The following is a 22,591-nucleotide window of genomic DNA, read 5'->3' as shown; positions in this document are numbered from 1 at the left end:
GACAGTAGACAATAATATTTCTGCCTTAGTTAGTCAGACAGGCTCATTTTCATCTGTAGATCTTGGGAGGGAGGGAACCCAAGCAAAGGGAGAACATGCATGTACAAAAATGTACATGTTTGGAACAACCTTACTCCAACTTGGGGGGGCGACATGGCTCAGGCAGCAAGAGCAGTGGTCTGGCAGTCGGAGGGTTGCCAGTTCGATCCCCCGACAGGTGTGTCGAAGCGTCCCTGAGCAAGATGCCCAACCCCCAAATGCTCCTGACGAGCTGGTTGCATGGCATGCATGGCATGCATGGCAGCCAATTGCCGTCGGTGTGAGTGTGTGTATGAATGGGTGAATGAGAAGCATTAATTGTACAGCGCTTTGGATAAAGGCGCTATATAAATGCCAACCATTTACCATTTACCATTTACCATTTAACTATCCAGGTATATATTCTGCAAACAAAAATGAGATATTAGATATGTGGGATTTGGCCCAAAGATATGCAGGTTAGGGCATTGCTGTCAATGAGCATGTGTGCTCAGTTACCCTACCCTGGATAAATACAGGTTAAAAAAGGCGGGGAGGTCCACACAGACATGGAGCCACATGAAGAAGCCGGGGCGTCTGCTGGCTAGAGGAAGCATGAGAACAAATAGGAATGTAGAAGCAGCAATGCAATGTGACTATAGACGCAACAGCTGAAACCAGGCATCAGAAACGCAGGATTCAATGGGCTGCTAGCAGAGGACAAACAAGAGAGGGATGGAGAGAAAGAAAGAAGGAAAGACAGTAAGTGTCCAGCACTAAATAAATGATCGCACCCGGCAAACTATCAAAATTGGGGTTATCTGCTGAGGAAAGGCACGCTAGGAAGGTTGAGAGCCTGAGGTGAAGAGAAAAGGGAGCCCGGTGTTTTTACTGTCGCACTTTGCAAAGATAACTCTCACGGAGACGGACACAAATCACCGGGGTGTCCCGTTCCTGAGCGGGGGGGACGCGGGGCGGATCTGCGTCGGTGCGGATTAAAGCATGCATTTAAATGGAGTTTAAACAGAACACAGAGCTGCGACTGACACCGACGCTCGTTTGTAGAGTGTCAAGCGGCAGACATCAATAACATGCGGTGAAGGAGAGCCCTGCCCCCCGCTGGTCATATTGTGGTACTGCAGCCACCAACAACACGCAGCGAAGGAGAGCCCTGCCCCCCGCTGGTCATATTACGGTACTGCAACCATCAATAACAGCAGTGCAGTGAAGAAGAAACAATCCAAAAGGTTTTTGGTGTGCCTTTTTTCCGACAGACTATTAGGGTAAGGCATTAAAGCAGTTTCTCAAGTAAGGGCGTGCTGTCCACTGATGGTGTGGGGTTTGGGGAGCGTGCTGGGTGCTCTATGATAAGGTTGCTAAGCCATTGGTGTGAGTCCACACAGGACTCTCAGTTTTCAGCTGTGGGCTCAGGTATCACAATCCCATCATTCACTTTTTTTTCACCAGTTAAGAGTACTTACAGAACGCTAATGGGCCAGAGAAAATGTAAAATGGACAACCACAGTCGTATATAAAAGTAGACAAATTTAATTAAACTTCCAAATGTCAAAGACAAATTCATTTCAAATATATTTGCCAAGTTCATTACTTCAAATTTAATAGGGAGAAATAAATGTAAATGTAAATGTTTGGCATTTATATAGCGCCTTTATCCAAAGCGCTGTACAATTGATGCTTCTCATTCACCCATTCATACACACACTCACACACCGACGGCATTTGGGGGTTAGGTGTCTTGCTCAGGGACACTTCGACACAGCCCGGGCGGGGGATCGAACCGGCAACCCTCCGACTGCCAGATGACTGCTCTTACTGCCTGAGCCATGTCGCCCCACATGGAACTCTTTCCCCAAAGAGAAAAATATGCTTCAGACAAGATCGAATCTGTCTTATTACAAGTGCCACGTATCATATCGAAACAAAAAAAGGAGTAATTATTTCACAGGAAGTCAAAAGGTCAGTTCAATTCAATTTTATTTGTATAGCTCTTTTCACAGAAGACACTTTACAACAGAGCAACAGGAGGGCAAAAAGAGGAAATACCAGCCCTGCACCCATCAGATAATTAAGCTCATTTATTATATTCTCATGCATAATTACATTACAAAAGCATTGATTTGATGACAACAAATAAAATCAGTCCTGTGGAAGCTGGGTGAGATGATCAAAGTGCGTCAGTGGTGAGGGGAATTAATCAGGTGGCAGAAGTGTGATGCGGTCGTTCATCAGAAACACGAGTCTCTCCTCCCATCCTGCCAGGTCATCGGCTTCAGGGACAGCAGCTTTCATTGATTCTCCGTTATCTAAACGACACAAACAGTCAGACGCCATGCGCTTACAAACATCACCACACAGGCTGTATTCAACACCGCAGACTTAATATACTGCTTGTACTACGTTTAAGTGAAAATGAGCCTGACATTTAGTACGAGTAGTAGGCAAGTACAAGGTTTCAAACGCAGCCACAGACTTGTGTGGACTTTGCTCGTGCTGCTAACAATGTCGCCCCATGGTGGCAAAGAAAGGCATCGCATCCGCCCATGTGTTCTGGAGCAATTCTGAGACGAGCTTGGAGAAACTCTTTTGAATATCGCCATATTTTTGTCAGACGTGTCAGTTTTCTTTCAGTTTTATATCCTCTTTCTGTGAAACACTGCAAAAGTAAGTGTAAGTTTTATGATACTGTTTATAGACGGCCCAGTTTTCTTTCTTCTATAAATCTCAAAAATATTCCCCATTTCTCCTCTTTTATTCTAGTTTGAACTGGTAAATGGATGTACAGGTGAATAGGCAGTGGCGGCAGCTAGTTAGGATGGGCCCTTCATCATCTTAAGATGCAGCACGCGCACACAAACGCATATAACCTTACACACACACACACACACACACACACAGCACCATTAGACAGATATTTTACAGACAATACTTTGTGTTACTTTGGTTATTTGGACAGGCTACATTGTTTAGAACATTTGGGTAAATCAAGTCAGAACCATTGACCAACGTAGATGGTGATAGAATCAAAGAATCAAGTCAACAAATAATCAAGTCAAAATCAAGTCAACAAGTCAACAAATGAACTAAGCATAGTTGCGATGTTTTCGGATAAAGCTTAGGCCTGTAGGCTACTCATGTGTCAGTATCAGAGGAAAAGTACAACACACTGAACGCATTATTCACTGTGTTTTTATGCCTAATTCATCAAATACTTTTTTTCCTATTCCTATATTAATTAATGTACGAAAATTAGTTACCTTATTAGCCTTAGTTTTATCTTTAAACTGGGCTTTTTCATTATTATAAATTTTTTTTACAGTATATTTCTATTTATTGCAGTTACTTATTAGTCTTATTCTTATTATGGATGTAACTCCTCCTACAGTTGAGAAAACAAAATGTACCAAACTTGCCAATCAAACATCCACACACCTATTAGGTCACTTCCTCTTTGTTAAGCGATACAATTTATACCATCTTATCATAAGGTTTTTAAAAACTTAACATTGTTGGAACGCTGAGTTTATAGCAGAAAACTAGTCCAGCAATTGAACAACCAAAGATAATTCATGGCAACTGCTGGGAGAATTATCAGCTTCCTTGGCTCATTTGAATGCAATGCCAGTGACGTACATTTATGGACTTAAATGTTAAATTATGGACTTGACTAATGTTAACCATTGCAAGATTCAGCAATGTAAGAATAAAGTTACTTAGCTAACATGGACCTTGCTGCATTTTTCTGAGGTTGCTGCAACAACCCAATGCGCAAAACCAGAAATATTACATTAGGCAGATGCTCTTACCCAGAGCGACGTACAGTTGATTAGACTAAGCAGGAGACAATCCTCCCCTGGAGCAATGCAGGGTTAAGGGCTTTGCTCAAGGGCCCAACAGCTGTGCCGATCTTATTGTGGCTACACCGGGATTAGAACCACCGACCTTGCATGTCCCAGTCATTTACCTTAACCACTACGCTACAGGTATAGGTTGCGAGATGTTTTGACAGACTAGGTTAACCCCAAGACAACTCATTCTACAAAGACTATTCTACAAAGAAAGTATAATAACCATGACCGAGATGAGTTTGCTTATTTAAAGATATATAAACTATAAACACACACAGAGGCACGGGCCCCAGTGCAGCTGAACCTGCTGCACTGCCTATATCACCGCCACTGTGAATGGGCTGTACAGAAAATACGGTGTGAAGTAACCAGTGGGAAATCTGTGGAGAAACCCAGCGAGAGAAGGGGAGCAGCCAGGTCCAAGCTGAATGGTAATGGTGAACCTTTCGGGGAATTTGTACACCTCACATGCTCTGCGCTAGACAAAGTTACACTCACACCTGTACAATAAAGGTTGTGATGCCAGACTGATACAGATAAAGCAGAAATGACAACAGAAAACCTGTTGTTTTGCACAAAATGGAAACAATTTTTACTATCGATTAAAAATGTATGTGAAGAAACTTACCGGTATCTGGTTTTCTGCCTCTGTGTCCCAAGGAAGGGCAAGCCATCTGCCTGCTGTGCTTTCCTAGAAGAACAGACATGGGAATTAATTACTGAGGGCCAGAAACAACCTCCCTCCACCTCCAACCACCGATTACACCTCAGCATCTGTACCATTTACACCTACGGTTATACTGACCGTACCCCACAGGGTCTGTATCATTCACACCTACGGTTATACTGACCGTATACCACAGGGTCTGTACCATTCACACCTACGGTTATACTGACCGTACCCCAGAGGGTCTGTATCATTCACACCTACGGTTATACTGACCGTACCCCACAGGGTCTGTACCATTCACACCTACGGTTATACTGACCGTACCCCACAGGGTCTGTATCATTCACACCCACGGTTATATTGACCGTATACCACAGTCTGTACCATTCACACCTACGGTTATACTGACCGCAGGACACTTCTTGGTCTCCATCTCCAGCCGGATGTCATCCGAGCCGCAGTTCTTCTTTGCTCGAGCGTACCGCGCTTTCATCTCAATCTTCTCCCTGCAGTCTGGGGCAGTGTTGACATGTTTAACACCAGAAACTCAACCAACAAACGCTAAAAACTGCCCATGCACCAGTCTCACAGGTATTCAGTGCTTTACAAACTGTACACATATTGTTCATGTTTGAGTAAGTTCATTCATATTTCTTGGTCAGAGAGCATGCTGTCAGTGAAGCGACGCCCTCGTGTGGCCAAAGGCTGCAGAGTTCAGTGTGTCTGGGCAGTGGTGGGGGAGGTTTTTTAACACTCTGCTAATGACATCACAAATGACATCACAGCCAGCAGTTCACTCAGTTCACTTATTAAGAAGTGAAAGAGTGCAACGCTGAATTGCAGTGATGGAGGTTATGAAAGGTTGAACACACCTCAGGCTAGTGTTGGGTACAGTGACTATGACCGTTGACTTGATTGAACAAATAAAAATAACTTTCCTTCCACAGGAAAATGATTGGTTAACATCAGTGAGCATGACTTCTGGTTTTGGACACAAGCTACCATCCCTGGTTCAGGCCAGTGGCTGTGACTAACACTTACATAGAATTATACATGAATACAATGGGCACATAAAGTCTCCAGATGCATTTGTTTACATTTTATTTCTTCACAGATCACCCTGCTGACACCAATTTGGCTTTACTGTTGGAAGGAGCCGTTAGCTGAGTGCCTCCTCTTGTTGGCAGGGAGGTGTGTTCATTTTGCCGACACTGCAAGTATTTGCTTTACACCGACGGGACTGGTGACCAGTCATACACTGGTTGTTTGCACAGATACTTCATGGACAAGAACTCTAGAGGGCTGTTGTTGCAGCAACTAAACACAACTACCAGTGGCTGCCTTTAAATACATTTACAGCCTTACAACCACTGATTTGTTAACCGCTGATGGTTAACTAGGCAACAAATGGATTTGGCCTTCTAGGAACAGGGTTCTACCCCCTGGTCTACATTATACTATAGTGTTTTTTGCTCTACAGGTATAGAAATATATCCTCTCTTCAGATGTCTACAACTTCCTTTCCATTGTGAAACTTTTTAAAAGTTCTAATATCTTTCTATCTCCTTGTCTCTTTTTATCTTTAATCAGTGGCCAGGTCACAGGAATGAAAACATATGAAATAAAATGTGCAGTAATTGTCAGTAAAGCAAATCTGAAAGGACCAAGTTTCCTCTGATTAGAAGCTTAACTATTCCACAGTGGCTTTATAAATCATGAGATTCACTCGAAAAACCATTAGAGAGACTTATAGATTTGGTATCTGCCATACTGTAACCTTTATAAGATCAATAAATGAAGTTCAATCAGTCTACAGAAAGTTGAAGGACACCTGAGGTTTCTTATGAAAAACGGATCAAGATTTTACTTCATTTTTTTTTTTTCTTTACTGCATTACTTCATTGTGTGCATAATTGTGTCGTTAAATAAATCCTCAATTTCTTCAGGTCAATGAGTCAGGCATTTAGATATTATACCGATCCCAAAGGTGTGGCTTGATATACAAACATCTGCATAATACACCATACTTAAATATACAGAGTTAAATTCTGAAAACAACATCTGAAAGCCAGGGAGCAAAAGGCAGAATCTAGATGTCTAGAGGGTGGGAGATCTCAGTAGAGAGACTTTTTGACATAAAGGACAAGGTTAACAGCAATGGAGCTCATGTTTTACCCAGACACGGCCTGGCTATGTTTATGTTGATCAGAACACTGCAAAAAAGTCTGTCTTAAGTGTTGTAGTTTTATGATGAGACATTCATAAAACTGAAATGTTCTTATTCCATTGAGAAATCTTGAAATTAATCAAACTGTCTCACCTCATTGGCAATGTTTTTTTCTTATTTAGTTAAAAAAAGGTAATTAAGACTAGAGTCTAGATATGACTAAAATTATTACTTTTGACATTTACTTATTTTTATTTTTTGCAGTGACCTTTCAACCAAATGCACTGCAAAAAAAAGGAAAAAAAAGTTATTCAGTCAATAAGTCAATAAGTATCTTAGTCTTATATTTAAACTTATTTATGTTTTTTTTTTTTGCTAAACGAGACAAAAAAAAACAAATTGAGGTGAGAAAGTTGGACTCATTTCAAGATTTGCCAATGGGGTGGGAAAACCTGTACAGCAAAAAGAAAAAAAAGATCTTAAGTCTTATTACAGGATTCACTTGGAAAGACCATTTTTTGCAGCGTGTAGCAGAGTTTCCACCACAGAAATGGGGACAGCATGCTGATGTGCAGACGGACCTTCAGCGGTGAGGAAGGGCCCTCCAGCCGACACACACACCAGCATGTCCCTCTGCACCTCGGCCCAGGCCCGGAGCGGGCCCCCGTCAGCCCCGTAGAGGCAGACCGCCGGCTGGGGCAGGCCCAGCCTGGGGCCACTGTTACTCAGGAGCTGCAGCGTGAAAAACACTGTTACTCAGGAGCTGCAGCGTGAAAAACATCAGTACCCTGCAATACAGCATTAATAACCTGCATACTCCTGCACATTAACCCTGCATACTCCTGCACATTACCCCTGCATACTCCTGCACATTAACCATGCATACTCCTGCACATTAACCATGCATACTCCTGCACATTAACCCTGCATACTCCTGCACATTAACGTGTGAAGCAGCATTAATACCCTGCATACTCCTGCACATTAACCCTGCATACTCCTGCGCATTAACCCTGCATACTCCTGCACATTAACCATGCATACTCCTGGACATTACCCCTGCATACTCCTGCACATTAACCCTGCATACTCCTGCACATTAACCATGCATACTCCTGCACATTTACCCTGCATACTCCTGCACATTAACCCTGCATACTCCTGCACATTAACCATGCATACTCCTGCACATTTACCCTGCATACTCCTGCACATTACCGTGTGAAACAGCATTAATACCCTGCATACTCCAGCACATTAACATCAGAAACAGCATTAATACCCTGCATACTCCTGCACATTTACCCTGCATACTCCTGCACATTAACCCTGCATACTCCTGCACATTAACCCTGCATACCCTGCACATTTACCCTGCATACTCCTGCACATTACCGTGTGAAACAGCATTAATACCCTGCATACTCCTGCACATTAATGTATGAAACAGCATTAATGCCCAACTCCTGCAGACATGACAGTATTAAAAAGCATTAAGGAAGGATAAAACAAGCCAGTGGAATGAGTTTGGGGTGATTCTGGGAGGTTACCTCTTCAATGCTTCGCCCCCAGACGTAGGCCGCCTGCTTGGGGTGTCCGTTCCGGTACGCCCGCACCCTTTTGACGTCGGGCTGGTTGTACAAGTCCTGCAGACCCTGGGACTGCCTGTTGGGGACGGATATGCTCTTCTGCGCCTGGGCCGTTTCCACTCCTGCCAGGTGCGTCTGTGAGAAGCAGCCATTTTAAAATATCACATTTATTTAGGAGTTCAGAGAGGCTTATTATGCATGAGAATCCAAACGCATTCATGACATTACATTACATTAATGGCATTTGTCTGACGCTCTTATCCAGAGCAATGTACAGTTGATTAGACTAAGCAGGAGACAATCCCCTGGAGCAAGGCAGGGTTAAGGGATTGAACCTTGCAGGTCCCAGTCATTAACCACTACGCTACAGGCCGCCCTTATTCAACTGATTCAACTGATAACTATAACCATGCCAAACCTGACTGACAATGAATAAAAGCATTAGCTTTTATAAGTGACTTATAGTTTATTAGAGTAAGCATGGGATGATGCAAACTTTAACCCCTTAAGCATCACCCCTTTTCTTAACACAAGCTTGAAAATGACATAGTTCAACAGTTACTCTTATTGAACCCTTTTGATTACAGGCATAATCCTGGTGTCTTCTGAAAGGTAACCGTTCGGGCTTTGTTTTCCAATAATTATTTAATCAAGTATCACTAAATCAAAGGTTCATTCTGGACTCAAATACTTTTCTTTTGATTAAGCTTGCCAATTGAACCCAAAAGTGTGAGCCCCACCCATCTGCTCCTCCTTACAGTCTCAATAGAGCACAGAGCAGTATTTGAAACCAAAAACAAATATTACATAATATACAATCAGTGAGCACCTTATTAGGTATGGTGGTTATTTGCTTCCTGTCAACTTAGACCAGACTGGCCCTTCTCCTCTGACCCCTCTGTTTTGAATCAGTCAACAGAACTGCTGCTCAATGGATGTTTTTCTGTTTTTCACACCATTCTCTGCAAACTCTAGAAACCTTTGTGCGTGAAACTCCCAAGAGATCAGCAGTTTCTGAGATACTCAAACCACCCTGTCTGGCGCCATCAAACATTCCAGTGTCAAAATAATTTTAGATCACGTCTTCTCCTTTCTGACATTTGGTCTGAACAAAAGCTGAAGCTCGACGATGTCTGCATGCTTTTATGCACTAAGTTGCTGCCACATGACTGGCTGATTAAATATTTGCAATAACAAGCTGATGTACAGGTCGACCTAATAAAATAGTCACTGAGTGTATATTATTTAATCCTGTTAAGGATAAGCGGGTTAGGATAATGAATGAATGAATGAATGTATATTATTTATAATATTTCAAGAATTTTATATTATTCAATTTATTTCACAAAAATGTCAGTGTTTTGTCTTGATAATATTAATAAGTGTAGTACAATGCATAAAATATTATCAGAATCACCTCCTCCTGAATTTAATTATATTTTCAGTGTACAATGTACTTTGATGTGTATAATACATGACATCTTTGTCTATCTTCTCCACAAGAGAAACAGCTGAGGGCTTAATGCAGGGATCATGAAGTCACGGTCCTTAAGGGCTGAGAACTGCTGGTTTTCCACCCTCCTATTGCCTGGGAGCCGGTGTGAAGACAGCCTGGCCAATCAGTAGCACTAACTGTTCAATTACTCACCAGGGCTGGAATTGTACTCTAGGGCCAGATGCGATGATCCCTGGCTTAATATGAGGGCAGGGATCCTCAAGCTTTACCAGAAAGGGCCAGTGTGGGTGCAGGCTATTGTTCCAAACAAGCTTGTCACAGGCCTGCGGCCCTTTCTGGGAAAGACTGACTATCCCTGGTGTAGGGTTAGGCCAAAGATGTCAAACTCCAGTCCTGGAGGGCCGCAGTGTCTGCTGGCTTTCAGGTTGTTCTCTGCACATGTGGTTCATTTAAGTCATTGGCTAAAGAATTCCTTCTCAAGGCCTTAATTAGCAGCTGATTGAAAGGAAACCACAAAAACCTGCAGACACTGCAGCCCCCTGGGAATTCAGTTTCACCCCCCTGGGTTAGGCTTGTCCTCCATAATGTACATGATGTACCTCCATGTTGTGCAGGTCCTCCATCAGTTGCAGCTCCTCCTGACTGGCCTGGGTCCAGCCCCCCTCCACCACCACAGGCTGGGCCGGGCTCAGGGTGGGCACCATCCTGGCCGGACTCTGCCCGGAGATCCGCCGGCCTATCACAGAGCAGAACCAGCGATGAGGTCACAGGCCAGATCAGTCAGGCTAGACAGCAGGACGCAGCTAGTGCAGGCCTTAGCGAGAAGCTGTCCTCAGGGTCTCAATTATGTACAGTGGATTACCAGACCGAGCCAACAGAGCACAAGTCTGGGCTTCGTTAAACAGAAACACTGCAGTACCATTCATTCAATTCAATTCAACAGGGGAGGTGAAGATTTCAGTGGAAAAAAGTATTATGTTTTATAATCAAAGATCAGAGAATGTATTGCTGTATCACACTGTAAAATGAGTCATGGCCTTGTGGCAGTTTTTAAAACCAGGTCCCCCCTGGGTTGTGCTGACCTTGCAGGTGCCTGATCTTGTGTTTCTTTATCAGGAGCTCAGCCAGCACTTTCTCCTTCTGCAGCCAGCTCCTCTCCCGTTGCTCCTGCTTCCTCTGCACTGCTGGAGAACACACAGAGGGCCTCCCTCAGCACCAACAACACCAAGTCATTTGGACGATCGCAATTTGAGATGCAGTTACATGCGGTTACAAGGCCAGTACAGAACAGGCAGCTCCGCCTCTTGGGAGGTTAACTTTATCTTTATTTAGAATCATAATTCACAAAAAAGAGGGAAGGGCATAACAAAAACAAAAAAATCCGCTTAACATACTTACAGAGTTCCTGTGAGGGAAACAGGCGAGAATGGGGAGGTAAAACGGACATTCAACCAAATATTGTAAAATATTGTAGTTATGAGGGCATGGTCAGATTTGTGTAGCAAATACCACAACAAAGATGGTGTTATCTCTGGCTGGTCATGGGATACACCAACACATTCAAGCCCATAGGGGTGTTTTTCCCCAATTGCGCTTGACTTTGGTTGCAAGCTGCCATCGATATGATACATTTCTGTAATCTGTAGCCTAAAACGCAGAGAGACTGTGTTTTAGCTTGATGATCTAAAAACGGAAAACATAATTTTTTACGAATTGAAATTCCATCGTATTCAACATATAGCTGTGCATTTAAACCATGGCTTGGCGACATGGCTCAGCAGTAAGAGCAGTCGTCTGGCAGTCGGAGGGTTGCCGGTTCGATCCCCCGCCTGGGCTGTGTCGAAGTGTCCCTGAGTTAGACACCTAACCCCTAAATGCATGGCAGCCAATCACCGTCGGTGTGTGAGTATGTGTATGAATGGGTGAAGGAGAAGCATCAATTGTACAGTGCTTTGGATAAATGCACTATATAAATGCCAACCATTTACCATTACCATGAACACATACTTTGAAGCTAGACTTCAACACTACATAGCTTGCTTATATTTAGCTTTATAGGGAGCAGTATACCGGAAGTATCGCTCCCAAAACATTAGCTTTACCTTCCCACACCACAAAAGAGTTTACAGGTGGGGCTCATGGGAAGTGGAGTTAAAGCTGGCAAAAATACACTGTGGTCATTTGCTCTGGACTCCACAGTCCAACAGCCCCTGCAGAACCTTTTAAACCTGCCGTTTTATGCTCTCTCTGCCCGACTCCTTCCCAGTGCTGTCTCCCGGCGACCTCGGCCTGACCTACCATAACGACTCTGTGGGGAGTGATTTAATTACGCTCTAATTGATAGCCGTGTTTGCACAAGGTTAAACTGAACGAGCATCACCTGCCAAATCAGCACCCTGCGACACAGATTTAATTAGCGCTCGGCCTGTTACAGGGCAAGCATTAAATCGCTCATTAACAGGCCTGCACTGGCCACCTCGGGAGCGGGGATTCTGCGCTCAGTTCACAGGCTGGCAGAGAGAGCCCCACACCAAGCCTGCAGGGGAGGCCCGACACCTGAGGAATGCTTACCCCGCAGACTACAGCTCGAGTTCAAACTAGCTCCCATCCCGACATGGTTTGTACAGCTCAAGCTAGGTTTTGAAACAGCTGGTAGCTGGTTGACCAGTTTAGACCAGCTCCCAGCTCGACATGGTTTAGCTGGTTAACCAGTTCAGACCAGCTCCCAGCTTGACATGGTTTGACCAGCTCAAGCTAGGTTTGAAAACAGCTGGTAGCTGGTGGACCAGTTCAGACCAGCTCTAGCTAGATTTTGAAACAGCTGGTAGCTGGTTGACCAGTGTAAGTGTAAATGTGTGTGTTTTGGGCAGTGCAGGGTGGGCGTGTGTTACCCTCCACAGGGATGAAAGGCTCCCCACAGGACACCCAGAGGTGGACAGGGCTCCTCAGGATGAGCAGCTGCAGGTCCTCGTCCACAGCGTCCAGGTCCTCTGCCGTCACCTGGGGGAGGGGCTCGTAACCCGGGCAACCTGGGCGGGGGGTCACACGTTACGGCGAAAAAGCAACTCCTTTTAGTCTACTCTCCAGCAGACTGGTCTCATCCACAGACAGCAGACTGGTCTCACCCACAGACAGCATAAAAAATATGGACCTGGTGCCTGGTGACTTTCAATCGAGTGAAAAGCGCTTTGAAACCGTGGAACTCAAGTTTAAGGCCACCGTGATGTTGTAAAATCTGGGGCCGATGCGGCTCCTCTACTAAGCATGTGAGATGGAGTGACAATAACTGAAATAAAGTCTGCACATGGGTAGACATTAGATGAAGACAAAAACCCCAATTGCAACTACATTGTCCTGTGGGAAAAAAATGGCTAACTTTGTATTTTCACCATATTGTTACCATTGACTAACTCTGAAAGGGGTGGCTGAACCACCAATACTGGAACCAACAAGACCAGGAAATGAAGCCTGGGTTTGGCAGTTCCTCACCTCCCGTGTGGGCGTCCGAGGGGTTGGTGGGCTGCTCAGCCGGGTCTGCCCCTGCGCAGTGCTCCTGCAGGCACTCGTTGATGGTCCAGGCTTTGAGCTGCGGGACCGAGAGGATCTGCGTCCCGTCTGCGGTGTAGAGGCGTGAGGCGGCCCGGGGGAGCTGAAGCTTCAGGGTGCACTGAGCCAGCATCTACAGCACAGAGGAGAAACACACACACACACTGAGCCAGCATCTACAGCACAGAGGAGAAACACACACTGAGCCAGCATCTACAGCACAGAGGAGAAACACACACTGAGCCAGCATCTACAGCACAGAGGAGAAACACACACACACACTGAGACAGCATTTACAGCACAGAGGAGAAACACTCACTGAGCCAGCATCTACAGCACAGAGGAGAAACACACACACACACTGAGCCAGCATCTACAGCACAGAGGAGAAACACACACACACACTGAGACAGCATCTACAGCACAGAGGAGAAACACTCACTGAGCCAGCATCTACAGCACAGAGGAGAAATACTCAGTGAGCCAGCATCTACAGCACAGAGGAGAAACACACACACACACTGAGACAGCATCTACAGCACTGAGGAGAAACACACACACACTGAGCCAGCATCAACAGCACAGAGGAGAAACACACACACACTGAGCCAGCATCTACAGCACAGAGGAGAAACACACACACACTCAGCCAGCATCAACAGCACAGAGGAGAAACACACACACACTGAGCCAGCATCTACAGCACAGAGGAAAAACACACACACTGAGCCAGCATCTACAGCACAGAGGAAACACACACACACACTGAGACAGCATCTACAGCACTGAGGAGAAACACACACACACTGAGACAGCATCTACAGCACAGAGGAGAAACACACACTGAGCCAGCATCTACAGCACAGAGGAGAAACACACACACACTGAGCCAGCATCTACAGCACAGAGGAGAAACACTCACTGAGACAGCATCTACAGCACAGAGGAGAAACACTCAGTGAGACAGCATCTACAGCACAGAGGAGAAACACTCACTGAGCCAGCATCTACAGCACAGAGGAGAAACACACACACACACTGAGCCAGCATCTACAGCACAGAGGAGAAACACACACACACTGAGCCAGCATCTACAGCACAGAGGAAAAACACACACACTGAGCCAGCATCTACAGCACAGAGGAAACACACACACACACTGAGACAGCATCTACAGCACTGAGGAGAAACACACACACACTGAGACAGCATCTACAGCACAGAGGAGAAACACACACTGAGCCAGCATCTACAGCACAGAGGAGAAACACACACACACTGAGCCAGCATCTACAGCACAGAGGAGAAACACTCACTGAGACAGCATCTACAGCACAGAGGAGAAACACTCAGTGAGACAGCATCTACAGCACAGAGGAGAAACACTCACTGAGCCAGCATCTACAGCACAGAGGAGAAACACACACACACACTGAGCCAGCATCTACAGCACAGAGGAGAAACACTCACTGAGCCAGCATCTACAGCACAGAGGAGAAACACACACTGAGACAGCATCTACAGCACAGAGGAGAAACACTCACTGAGCCAGCATCTACAGCACAGAGGAGAAACACACACACACACTGAGCCAGCATCTACAGCACAGAGGAGAAACACACACACACACACTGAGACAGCATCTACTGCACAGAGGAGAAACACACTCGCTGAGCCAGCATCTACAGCACAGAGAAACACACACACACACTGAGCCAGCATCTACAGCACAGAGGAGAAACACACACACACACTGAGCCAGCATCTACAGCACAGAGGAGAAACACACACACACACTGAGCCAGCATCTACAGCACAGAGGAGAAACACTCACTGAGCCAGCATCTACAGCACAGAGGAGAAACACACACTGAGACAGCATCTACAGCACAGAGGAGAAACACTCACTGAGCCAGCATCTACAGCACAGAGGAGAAACACACACACACACTGAGCCAGCATCTACAGCACAGAGGAGAAACACACACACACACTGAGACAGCATCTACTGCACAGAGGAGAAACACACTCGCTGAGCCAGCATCTACAGCACAGAGAAACACACACACACACTGAGCCAGCATCAACAGCACAGAGGAGAAACACACACACTCAGCCAGCATCTACAGCACAGAGGAGAAACACACACACACACTCAGCCAGCATCTACAGCACAGAGGAGAAACACACACACACACTGAGACAGCATCTACAGCACAGGGGAGAAACACACACACACACTGAGCCAGCATCTACAGCACAGATGAGAATGACACACACACACACCCACACACACTGATACAGTATCTACAGCATACAAAAGAAACACACTGAGAGGGAGAAACACATACACATACACACGCACACAAACCCACCTCTACACATGCAAACACGTGCACGCACACACACACACACACACACACACCCCCAAACACAGAGGTCAACACAAGAAACAAGGGAATGTAGACCATGAAATATACAACAAATGAGAAAGACCACGAAGGACCAGCCAGTTTGAGTTGAGGTATACAAGTATCAGTAATTGCTCAGGTTATTTTATGAATTTGTAAAATACTCGTACAAAGATCATATTGGCTCTTAGAAAGCACATAGCTCAGATGCATCTGTGCTGTATACTTAGTTATTTTTGATGGCGAGCCAGATAAATTCTTGCCAGTGCTGTATGTGTGTCCCCCATGAGTGTTTCACCCCCTCTGGCCCCGCTGTGGTTTGCAGGGGCCCCCGGGGCGTCTCACCAGGGGCACTGTCACTGCGGTGATCAGCTGGCCCCCCCTCAGCCCCCGCCCGTTCCTGTGGGCCAGGATCCTGGGGGCCGGCTGGGCGCAGGCGCTGGGGGTCCCACTGGGGCGCGTCTCGGCCTTCAAACCCTCCAGCCGTTCCTCCAGGCCCCGAAGGACTGCCTCCGCTGCGGCCCCGGCCAGGTCCGTCTGCAGCGCGGAGAACAGCAGCACTCACTGAGGGGCACACGTGCATAGCGCACAGAACCCTCCGGAACAGCTACGTCCCGAAAGGACTGAGCGTCGAGCTCGAAGCGAGCAGAGCAAGGTCGGTCAGTGAACTCCACCGCAACCGAGCTTGGTGTGACTATGGTCGACCTCGCAACCACACACATACACGTTTCCATAATCAACCAATCACATACATAGAGGTTTAAATAATTCATCAATCACATACATACACGTTTCCATAATCAACCAATCACATACATAGAGGTTTAAATAATTAATCAATCACACACATACACGTTTCCATAATCAACCAATCCCATGCAAACAACACATTTATACCTACCCGATCACAGGCACATATAACTAATGGAGTGCCTTGTTATATCGACAGTCATTACCCAGACTTGTCTTTCCTTGCGCTGCTATTGCATTCTTTGCTTGCTAGTGGCAAATGGCAGGCATTTATATAGAGCCTTTATCCGAAGCGCTGTACAATTGATGCTTCTCAATTCACCCATTCATACACGCACTCACACACCGATGGCGATTGGCTGCCATGCAAGGCCCCGACCAGCTCGTCAGGAGCATTTATGGGTTAGGTGTCTTGCTCAGGGACACTTCGACACAGCCCGGGCGGGGGATCGCCCTGATCACCCTTCACCACTGCAGCTACCACCTGTTGTTTTTATCTGCTTCTAGGTACTAAGGTTTTCTTTCTGTTTGATAGGGTAGTACCTCAAACAGATGCCTTTTTAATGTACATCTTCATTAAAATATGTACAGTAATCTAATCCGTGAGTTGTCCTGACTGAAATGACATAACAGAACGCATCCTTTTCATATCGCCTGATTTTGAAGATACAATTTCAATATGTTTAGGATGAAAAATTAAATTGAGTAGAAAATCACAAAAAAGGATTAGACAATAGATAGCCTTCTGTCCAAAATGGGGGAAATGCTAATGATCTTTATTCAAAAACCACTGTGAAATAAATTAAAGTAAATTAAAGTAAAATATAATGGGCTTCAGAATTATTGGCACCCCTGGCTGCAATGCACAAAAGATGAACAATACAATTACTGATATTGAGAAACCCAAAATACTGCACTGACATCTGGCAAGGAGAACAGCATGGAGTGAGCAAGGAGAACAGCATGGAGTCTTTTCCTGTAATACTTGGCAAGGCCAGATCCTTGCAAAATCCTTCACATTATTTCAAGTTATTTTCAACAAAAGCATGATTCCCTACCATCTGCACGAAAAAAACATTTAGCCTTGTGCATTTGTCATCGTGACCTTCTTCTAACACATTTTTACGAATTCATTTCACCACAATAATTGAGTAAAAAAGATCCATATCAAAAAGTTCCATGGTAGTCATGCGGGTCGCGCTCACCTTGCAGACGGTGAGGATCTTGAACGGCCCGTGGGGGCTCAGAGCAGGGTGCCGGCGGGCGGTGGAGCAGCGGAAGATGGAGTCCGGCGGGAGCTCCTGTAAGACGTGCTTTCCCCTCAGGATTTTGGCACAGGTGGGGCACATCTCCACTCTCCTCGTCCCACCTGAGCTGACGAGGAAGTAGCCCTGTCCCAAAAGGGTTAGAGAACAATCCTTACAGTATCGTATGATAATCTACACAGCCTAAGCAGGGGGATCGCTGGGCCCACATGAAGACGATGATGATGAAGAGGAAAGTGATGAAGATGTAAGTGAAGATGAAGAGGATGAAGATGAAAATGAAAGTGAAGATGATGACGAAGAGGAAAGTTAAGATAAAGATAATGGAGATGATGCAAGTAAAGATGAAGATGATGAGAATGTAAGTGAAGATGAAGATGGAAGTGAAGATGATGATGAAGATGAACGTGAAGATAAAGATGATGAAGATGATGAAGCTGAAAGTGAAGATAAAGATGAAGTGATGAAGGTGGCGTGGATGGGCAGACCTGCTGGTGCAGTGGTTCTGGGGACACGCAGGCGGTACAGAGGCAGGCTCTGAGGGCTGCAGTCACGGCCCGGTCCAGCTCTGTGGTGAAGAAGGCTCCGAGCTCCCTGCCCTCAGGCAGCCATCCCCACCTCTGGTGGGCTGCCCCGTAGCGGTACGGCTTGTGCTTCTGCAGACCATCCAAATGTAGCCATGTCAGTCCATGTCAGGAGCACTTTAATGCTCCAGCACTTTAGTGCTTTAGTCATTGATTGGCTAATAAGTCCATAAGACCTATCCAACACAATGTATGCTAATGTTACAGGCGGGTCACCTGGAGTATGACAGGACAGCCAGGAATGGGGATTGGAGTGCAGGTGTGTCCGGCTGTGATTTTGGACACTGCGAGCACCAGGCCAGGGCTAGCAAGCAGATGTAGGGTCCTACAGAAGACAAATGGGAGCAAGAAATATGGGGACCATGAGAATATGCAACAAAAACAGCCCTTTTGCCATTTAAGGGTTCTTACTGTATACTACCTCTACAAAGCTAGCTCAAAGCAACCTCTTATGTTGGTTATTCAGTCGTCCCTGCATTGTCCTCAGGACTCCATTGGCTGTCCCCTTCATTTATTGTTTTCATACACAGAACTTTTAAAGACATTGGCTAGCTGTGTGTGGTGTCCTGTGTCATAGCGGTGGCCGGCTAATGGTGTGTGGAGGTCTGAGTTCTAATGGCATAAGGCTAACAGTGTGTGGTTGACTGGATCCTAAAGGTATAAGGCTAACAGTCTGTGGACGTCTGAGTGCTAAAGGCATACGGCTAGCAGTGTGTGTTGGTCTGCGTCCTAAAGGCATAAGGCTAGCAGGGTGTGGTGGTCTGAGAACTAAAGGCATAAGGCTAGTAGTGTGGTCTGAGTTGTAACAGTGTCTTCTTACTGGTCCTCTTCTCTCAGTTCCCAGCGCTGGTTGGTGTCGTCTGGGTTTCGGGTCAGCAGCTGTAGGGTCATCCCGGCTCGCGCCCCCTCTGTTGACCTCACTCCCAGGGCCAGCCCGGGGCTCTGGCAGCTCACGATCTGCCCGTCCCTGAGCTCAAACTGCTGAAGTTGGGCTTGCGTTGCCCTCCTCTGCCTCGGCCCCGACCTGCACACACACACACCGGGGAGTCATACCTGCGTCTTAGCAACAATACACCAATGGCCTGGCAGGGTGAATGCTGGGATAGAAATGGCAGGCAGAGTTTAAAATTGGCCCAACTAATTGGCTAGACTCCATTCCAGTCCCCACACAAAGCCTTACACCACTGCTGCCATTGGATTCCTGTGTGCCTGAATGATTTGAGCCAATCAAAAGGGCTTTGCACTCCATGAAAGCACTTTGACTGGTCCAAACTGCTTGAAGATCAAGGAAGCTGGATCACTCCCTCAGACTTCTTTCTGTTGTACTATGTGTCCTCCAAATGGGTTTGATCCTGTACCTGGGACTGATTATGGCATCCATTTTCACGGACTGTTGTGATGGTGTAAAAGGGGAAGGCCCCATTCTCCATGTATAAAGCAGATCCAGATCCAGATTCAGAAAGTAAAAGTCCTCTTTTCTGTTCCAATCTCTTCGATTTTCTAATTGTTCACACTGCAAAACAACTTAAGGTGTTCGGTCTTGTTATGAGACTTAAAATCTTTTTTTGTTTTATTAATATTAACTTTATAAGTGAACTTTTCTTTCCCCATTCGGAAATCTTGCCTCAATATTTTTGTCTTATTTAGCAAAAAATAAATAGAAATAAGATTTTAAGTCTAGGTATAAGACTAAAATGCTTATTGAGATTCACTTGTGCCTTACAATTTCTCATAAATTCTTCAGTCAGTTGGCTGGGTGGGAGCGACGCACAACAGCACTTCCACTTCCTGACCCCTGGACTTCCCACCTCAGCTGAGAGGCCAAACCTGGGCATGCACACCTCCTGACCCCTGGACTTCCCACCTCAGCTGAGAGGCCAAACCTGAGCATGCACACCTCCTGACCACTGGACTTCCCACCTCAGCTGAGAGGCCAAACCTGGGCATGCACACCTCCTGACCCCTGGACTTCCCACCTCAGCTGAGAGGCCAAACCTGGGCATGCACACCTCCTGACCCCTGGACTTCCCACCTCAGCTGAGAGGCCAAACCTGGGCATGCACACTTCCTGACCCCTGGACTTCCCACCGCAGCTGAGAGCCCAAACCTGGGCATGCACACCTCCTGACGCCTGGACTTCCCACCTCAGCTGAGAGGCCTAACCTGGGCATGCACACTTCCTGACCCCTGGACTTCCCACCTAGGCATAGAGGCCAAACCTGAGCATGCACACTTCCTGACCCCTGGACTTCCCACCGCAGCTGAGAGGCCTAACCTGGGCTTGCACACTTCCACTTTGTTGGAGCTCTCATCTCTGTCGTTCTGAGTGCCGACATCTTCGTGATGTTCCCAGTTCTCTTGCCACGGGTATCTGAAAGGAAGGTGCTTCTCGTCCAACTTGCGGTGGGCTCTAGAATGAGAGTCCTCACTATGGAAAGAAACAAAGTCATCACTGGAGAGGAATACAAAAAACACCACTGCTGAGCACGTCTGTGTATTCCAGCAGCCGGGAGACCCCACATCTCACTCAGGACCTCTATGTTTCTAACCAATCAGATTGATTCAATGAGGTTAGTCAAATGTGAAGGTGGTAATTAAAAAAAGACACGGCCCAACCAACAGGAGAGGAGGAGAGGTGAGTGCCCAATATGGTAGACTTTGAGAGTTTAATTACATTACATTATATTAATGGCATTTGGCAGACGCCCAGAAAGACGTACAGTTGATTAGACTAAGCAGGAGACAATCCTCCCCTGGAGCTATGCAGGGTTAAGGGCCTTGCTCAACCCATGGCTTGTGCGGATCTTATTGTGGCTACACCAGGGATCGAACAATCGACCTTGCGGGTTCCAGTCATTTAACCACTACGCTACAGGCTGCCCCATGTTTAAACTGCCACCGCGAGATCTCTGTTGTGAGATCTTTCAAGATCTGACTATTATCAAGAAACACAGTGCCTTCTAAAATCCTTAATAAAGATAAGGAAAAAAAGGTTGGATAAAATAAACAATACAGTCAACGAGATAGATTGTTTACTCCAAAAAGTTGGGAAATTATTGTCATTTTCACCAATTAAATTGTTCAACTGTTTAATATTATTTTTTCCAAAACAATATGTGCCTAACTGGTTTTCAGGATTATCTAGACCTTGCAGGAATAGCACTACTGACAAAGTCGTCTTCTATCGTGATTCATGAGAACATATTGGGATGGATTTCTGACCATTCTGACATACACATCTCCTTTATCTCCTTTAGTCAGTGTCTTATTCTGGAGGGCACTGTGTGTCCCAGGTGATGTGCAGGGTACTCACTTTAGCATATTGAGAAGATCTTCATCGGTGTTCTCCTCATCAGTGTCCTGGTTGGTTGGCTCCTGATTGGACGGTTCCTTGCTTGTTTCCTCAGGCGAGATGCAGCGTTCTGCCACAGTGAGTTGGTTCCCCTCCCTCAGGTCGCCCACAGCTTCTAGAACCAGATCTGGGCAGGGACAAACACAGAGGCGTGAGGTCATAAGTATGTCTTAACTGAACATTCTAACACTGATGTACAATGATTTCTGGTAACTTAAAGCAATGGGGTTCTAGAACACTGACGTAAAATGTTGGAAAAACCATTCCAAAAACCTGCTCTTCAAATGGACAAACAAAATCAAGTCCAAGCTGAACCACCATTACATTACAATTATTTAGCTGACGCTTTTATCCAGAGCGACTTGCATTTGATTAGACAAAGCAAGGGCCAATCCCCCCTGGAGCAATGTGGGCTTAAGGGTCTTGCTCAAGGGCCCAATAGCTACACTGATCTTATTGTGGCTACACTGGGGCACAAACCACCAACTTCCCAGGTCCCAGTCATGTATCTTAGCGACTAAACTATAGGCTGAGCCAGACATTAGAGTAGTTTTGCCTGAAATATCTTAGATTTAATGAAGGCAACATTTTAATTTTTCATTCTGTGAGGTGGCTTTTCTTTCTGGCCAGTGTTATTCTGTCGCTGAGACGTGTGCGGTGAGGTGGGCTGGGGCGCACCCTGCTGGTGGCGGATGGTGCAGTAGTGTTGCACCAGAGCCGCATCCTGTTCCAGGCCGCTCAGCAGGACACGCCTCTTCCTGTCAGCCTGCTGGCGTCGGGGGTCCGCCCACTGCTCCCCGCATGACACGTATACCTGGAGGTACAGGTGGAGGGTCAGCCACTGCTACCTGTGTGACACGTATACCTGGAGGTACAGGTGGAGGGTCAGCCACTGCTACCTGTGTGACACGTATACC

General features: G+C 46.1%; 1 protein-coding gene across 1 annotated transcript in view; it reads right to left on the bottom strand.

Annotated features, from left to right (window-relative positions):
• Positions 1-2,189: 2,189 nt before the first annotated feature.
• LOC133111107 (doublecortin domain-containing protein 1-like) overlaps positions 2,190-22,591 on the bottom strand; it is an 87,758-nt gene continuing 67,356 nt past the window's right edge. The window contains exons 16-32 of the mRNA XM_061221262.1: positions 22,353-22,488; positions 21,636-21,801; positions 20,598-20,750; positions 19,143-19,346; positions 18,539-18,647; positions 18,227-18,394; positions 17,679-17,864; positions 16,069-16,260; positions 13,256-13,445; positions 12,658-12,795; positions 10,849-10,950; positions 10,366-10,502; positions 8,272-8,445; positions 7,303-7,453; positions 4,964-5,067; positions 4,513-4,575; positions 2,190-2,342 (exon numbers count right to left, since the gene is read on the bottom strand). Of these exons, the coding sequence (XP_061077246.1) occupies positions 2,325-2,342; positions 4,513-4,575; positions 4,964-5,067; positions 7,303-7,453; positions 8,272-8,445; positions 10,366-10,502; positions 10,849-10,950; positions 12,658-12,795; positions 13,256-13,445; positions 16,069-16,260; positions 17,679-17,864; positions 18,227-18,394; positions 18,539-18,647; positions 19,143-19,346; positions 20,598-20,750; positions 21,636-21,801; positions 22,353-22,488 (2,391 nt within the window). The 3' untranslated portion in view covers positions 2,190-2,324. The remainder of the gene's footprint in view (positions 2,343-4,512; positions 4,576-4,963; positions 5,068-7,302; positions 7,454-8,271; positions 8,446-10,365; positions 10,503-10,848; positions 10,951-12,657; positions 12,796-13,255; positions 13,446-16,068; positions 16,261-17,678; positions 17,865-18,226; positions 18,395-18,538; positions 18,648-19,142; positions 19,347-20,597; positions 20,751-21,635; positions 21,802-22,352; positions 22,489-22,591) is intronic.

The sequence above is a fragment of the Conger conger genome, chromosome 15 (genome assembly GCF_963514075.1).
Source record: "Conger conger chromosome 15, fConCon1.1, whole genome shotgun sequence".
Lineage (NCBI taxonomy): Eukaryota > Metazoa > Chordata > Actinopteri > Anguilliformes > Congridae > Conger > Conger conger.
This window is presented reverse-complemented; position numbering and strand designations above follow the sequence as displayed.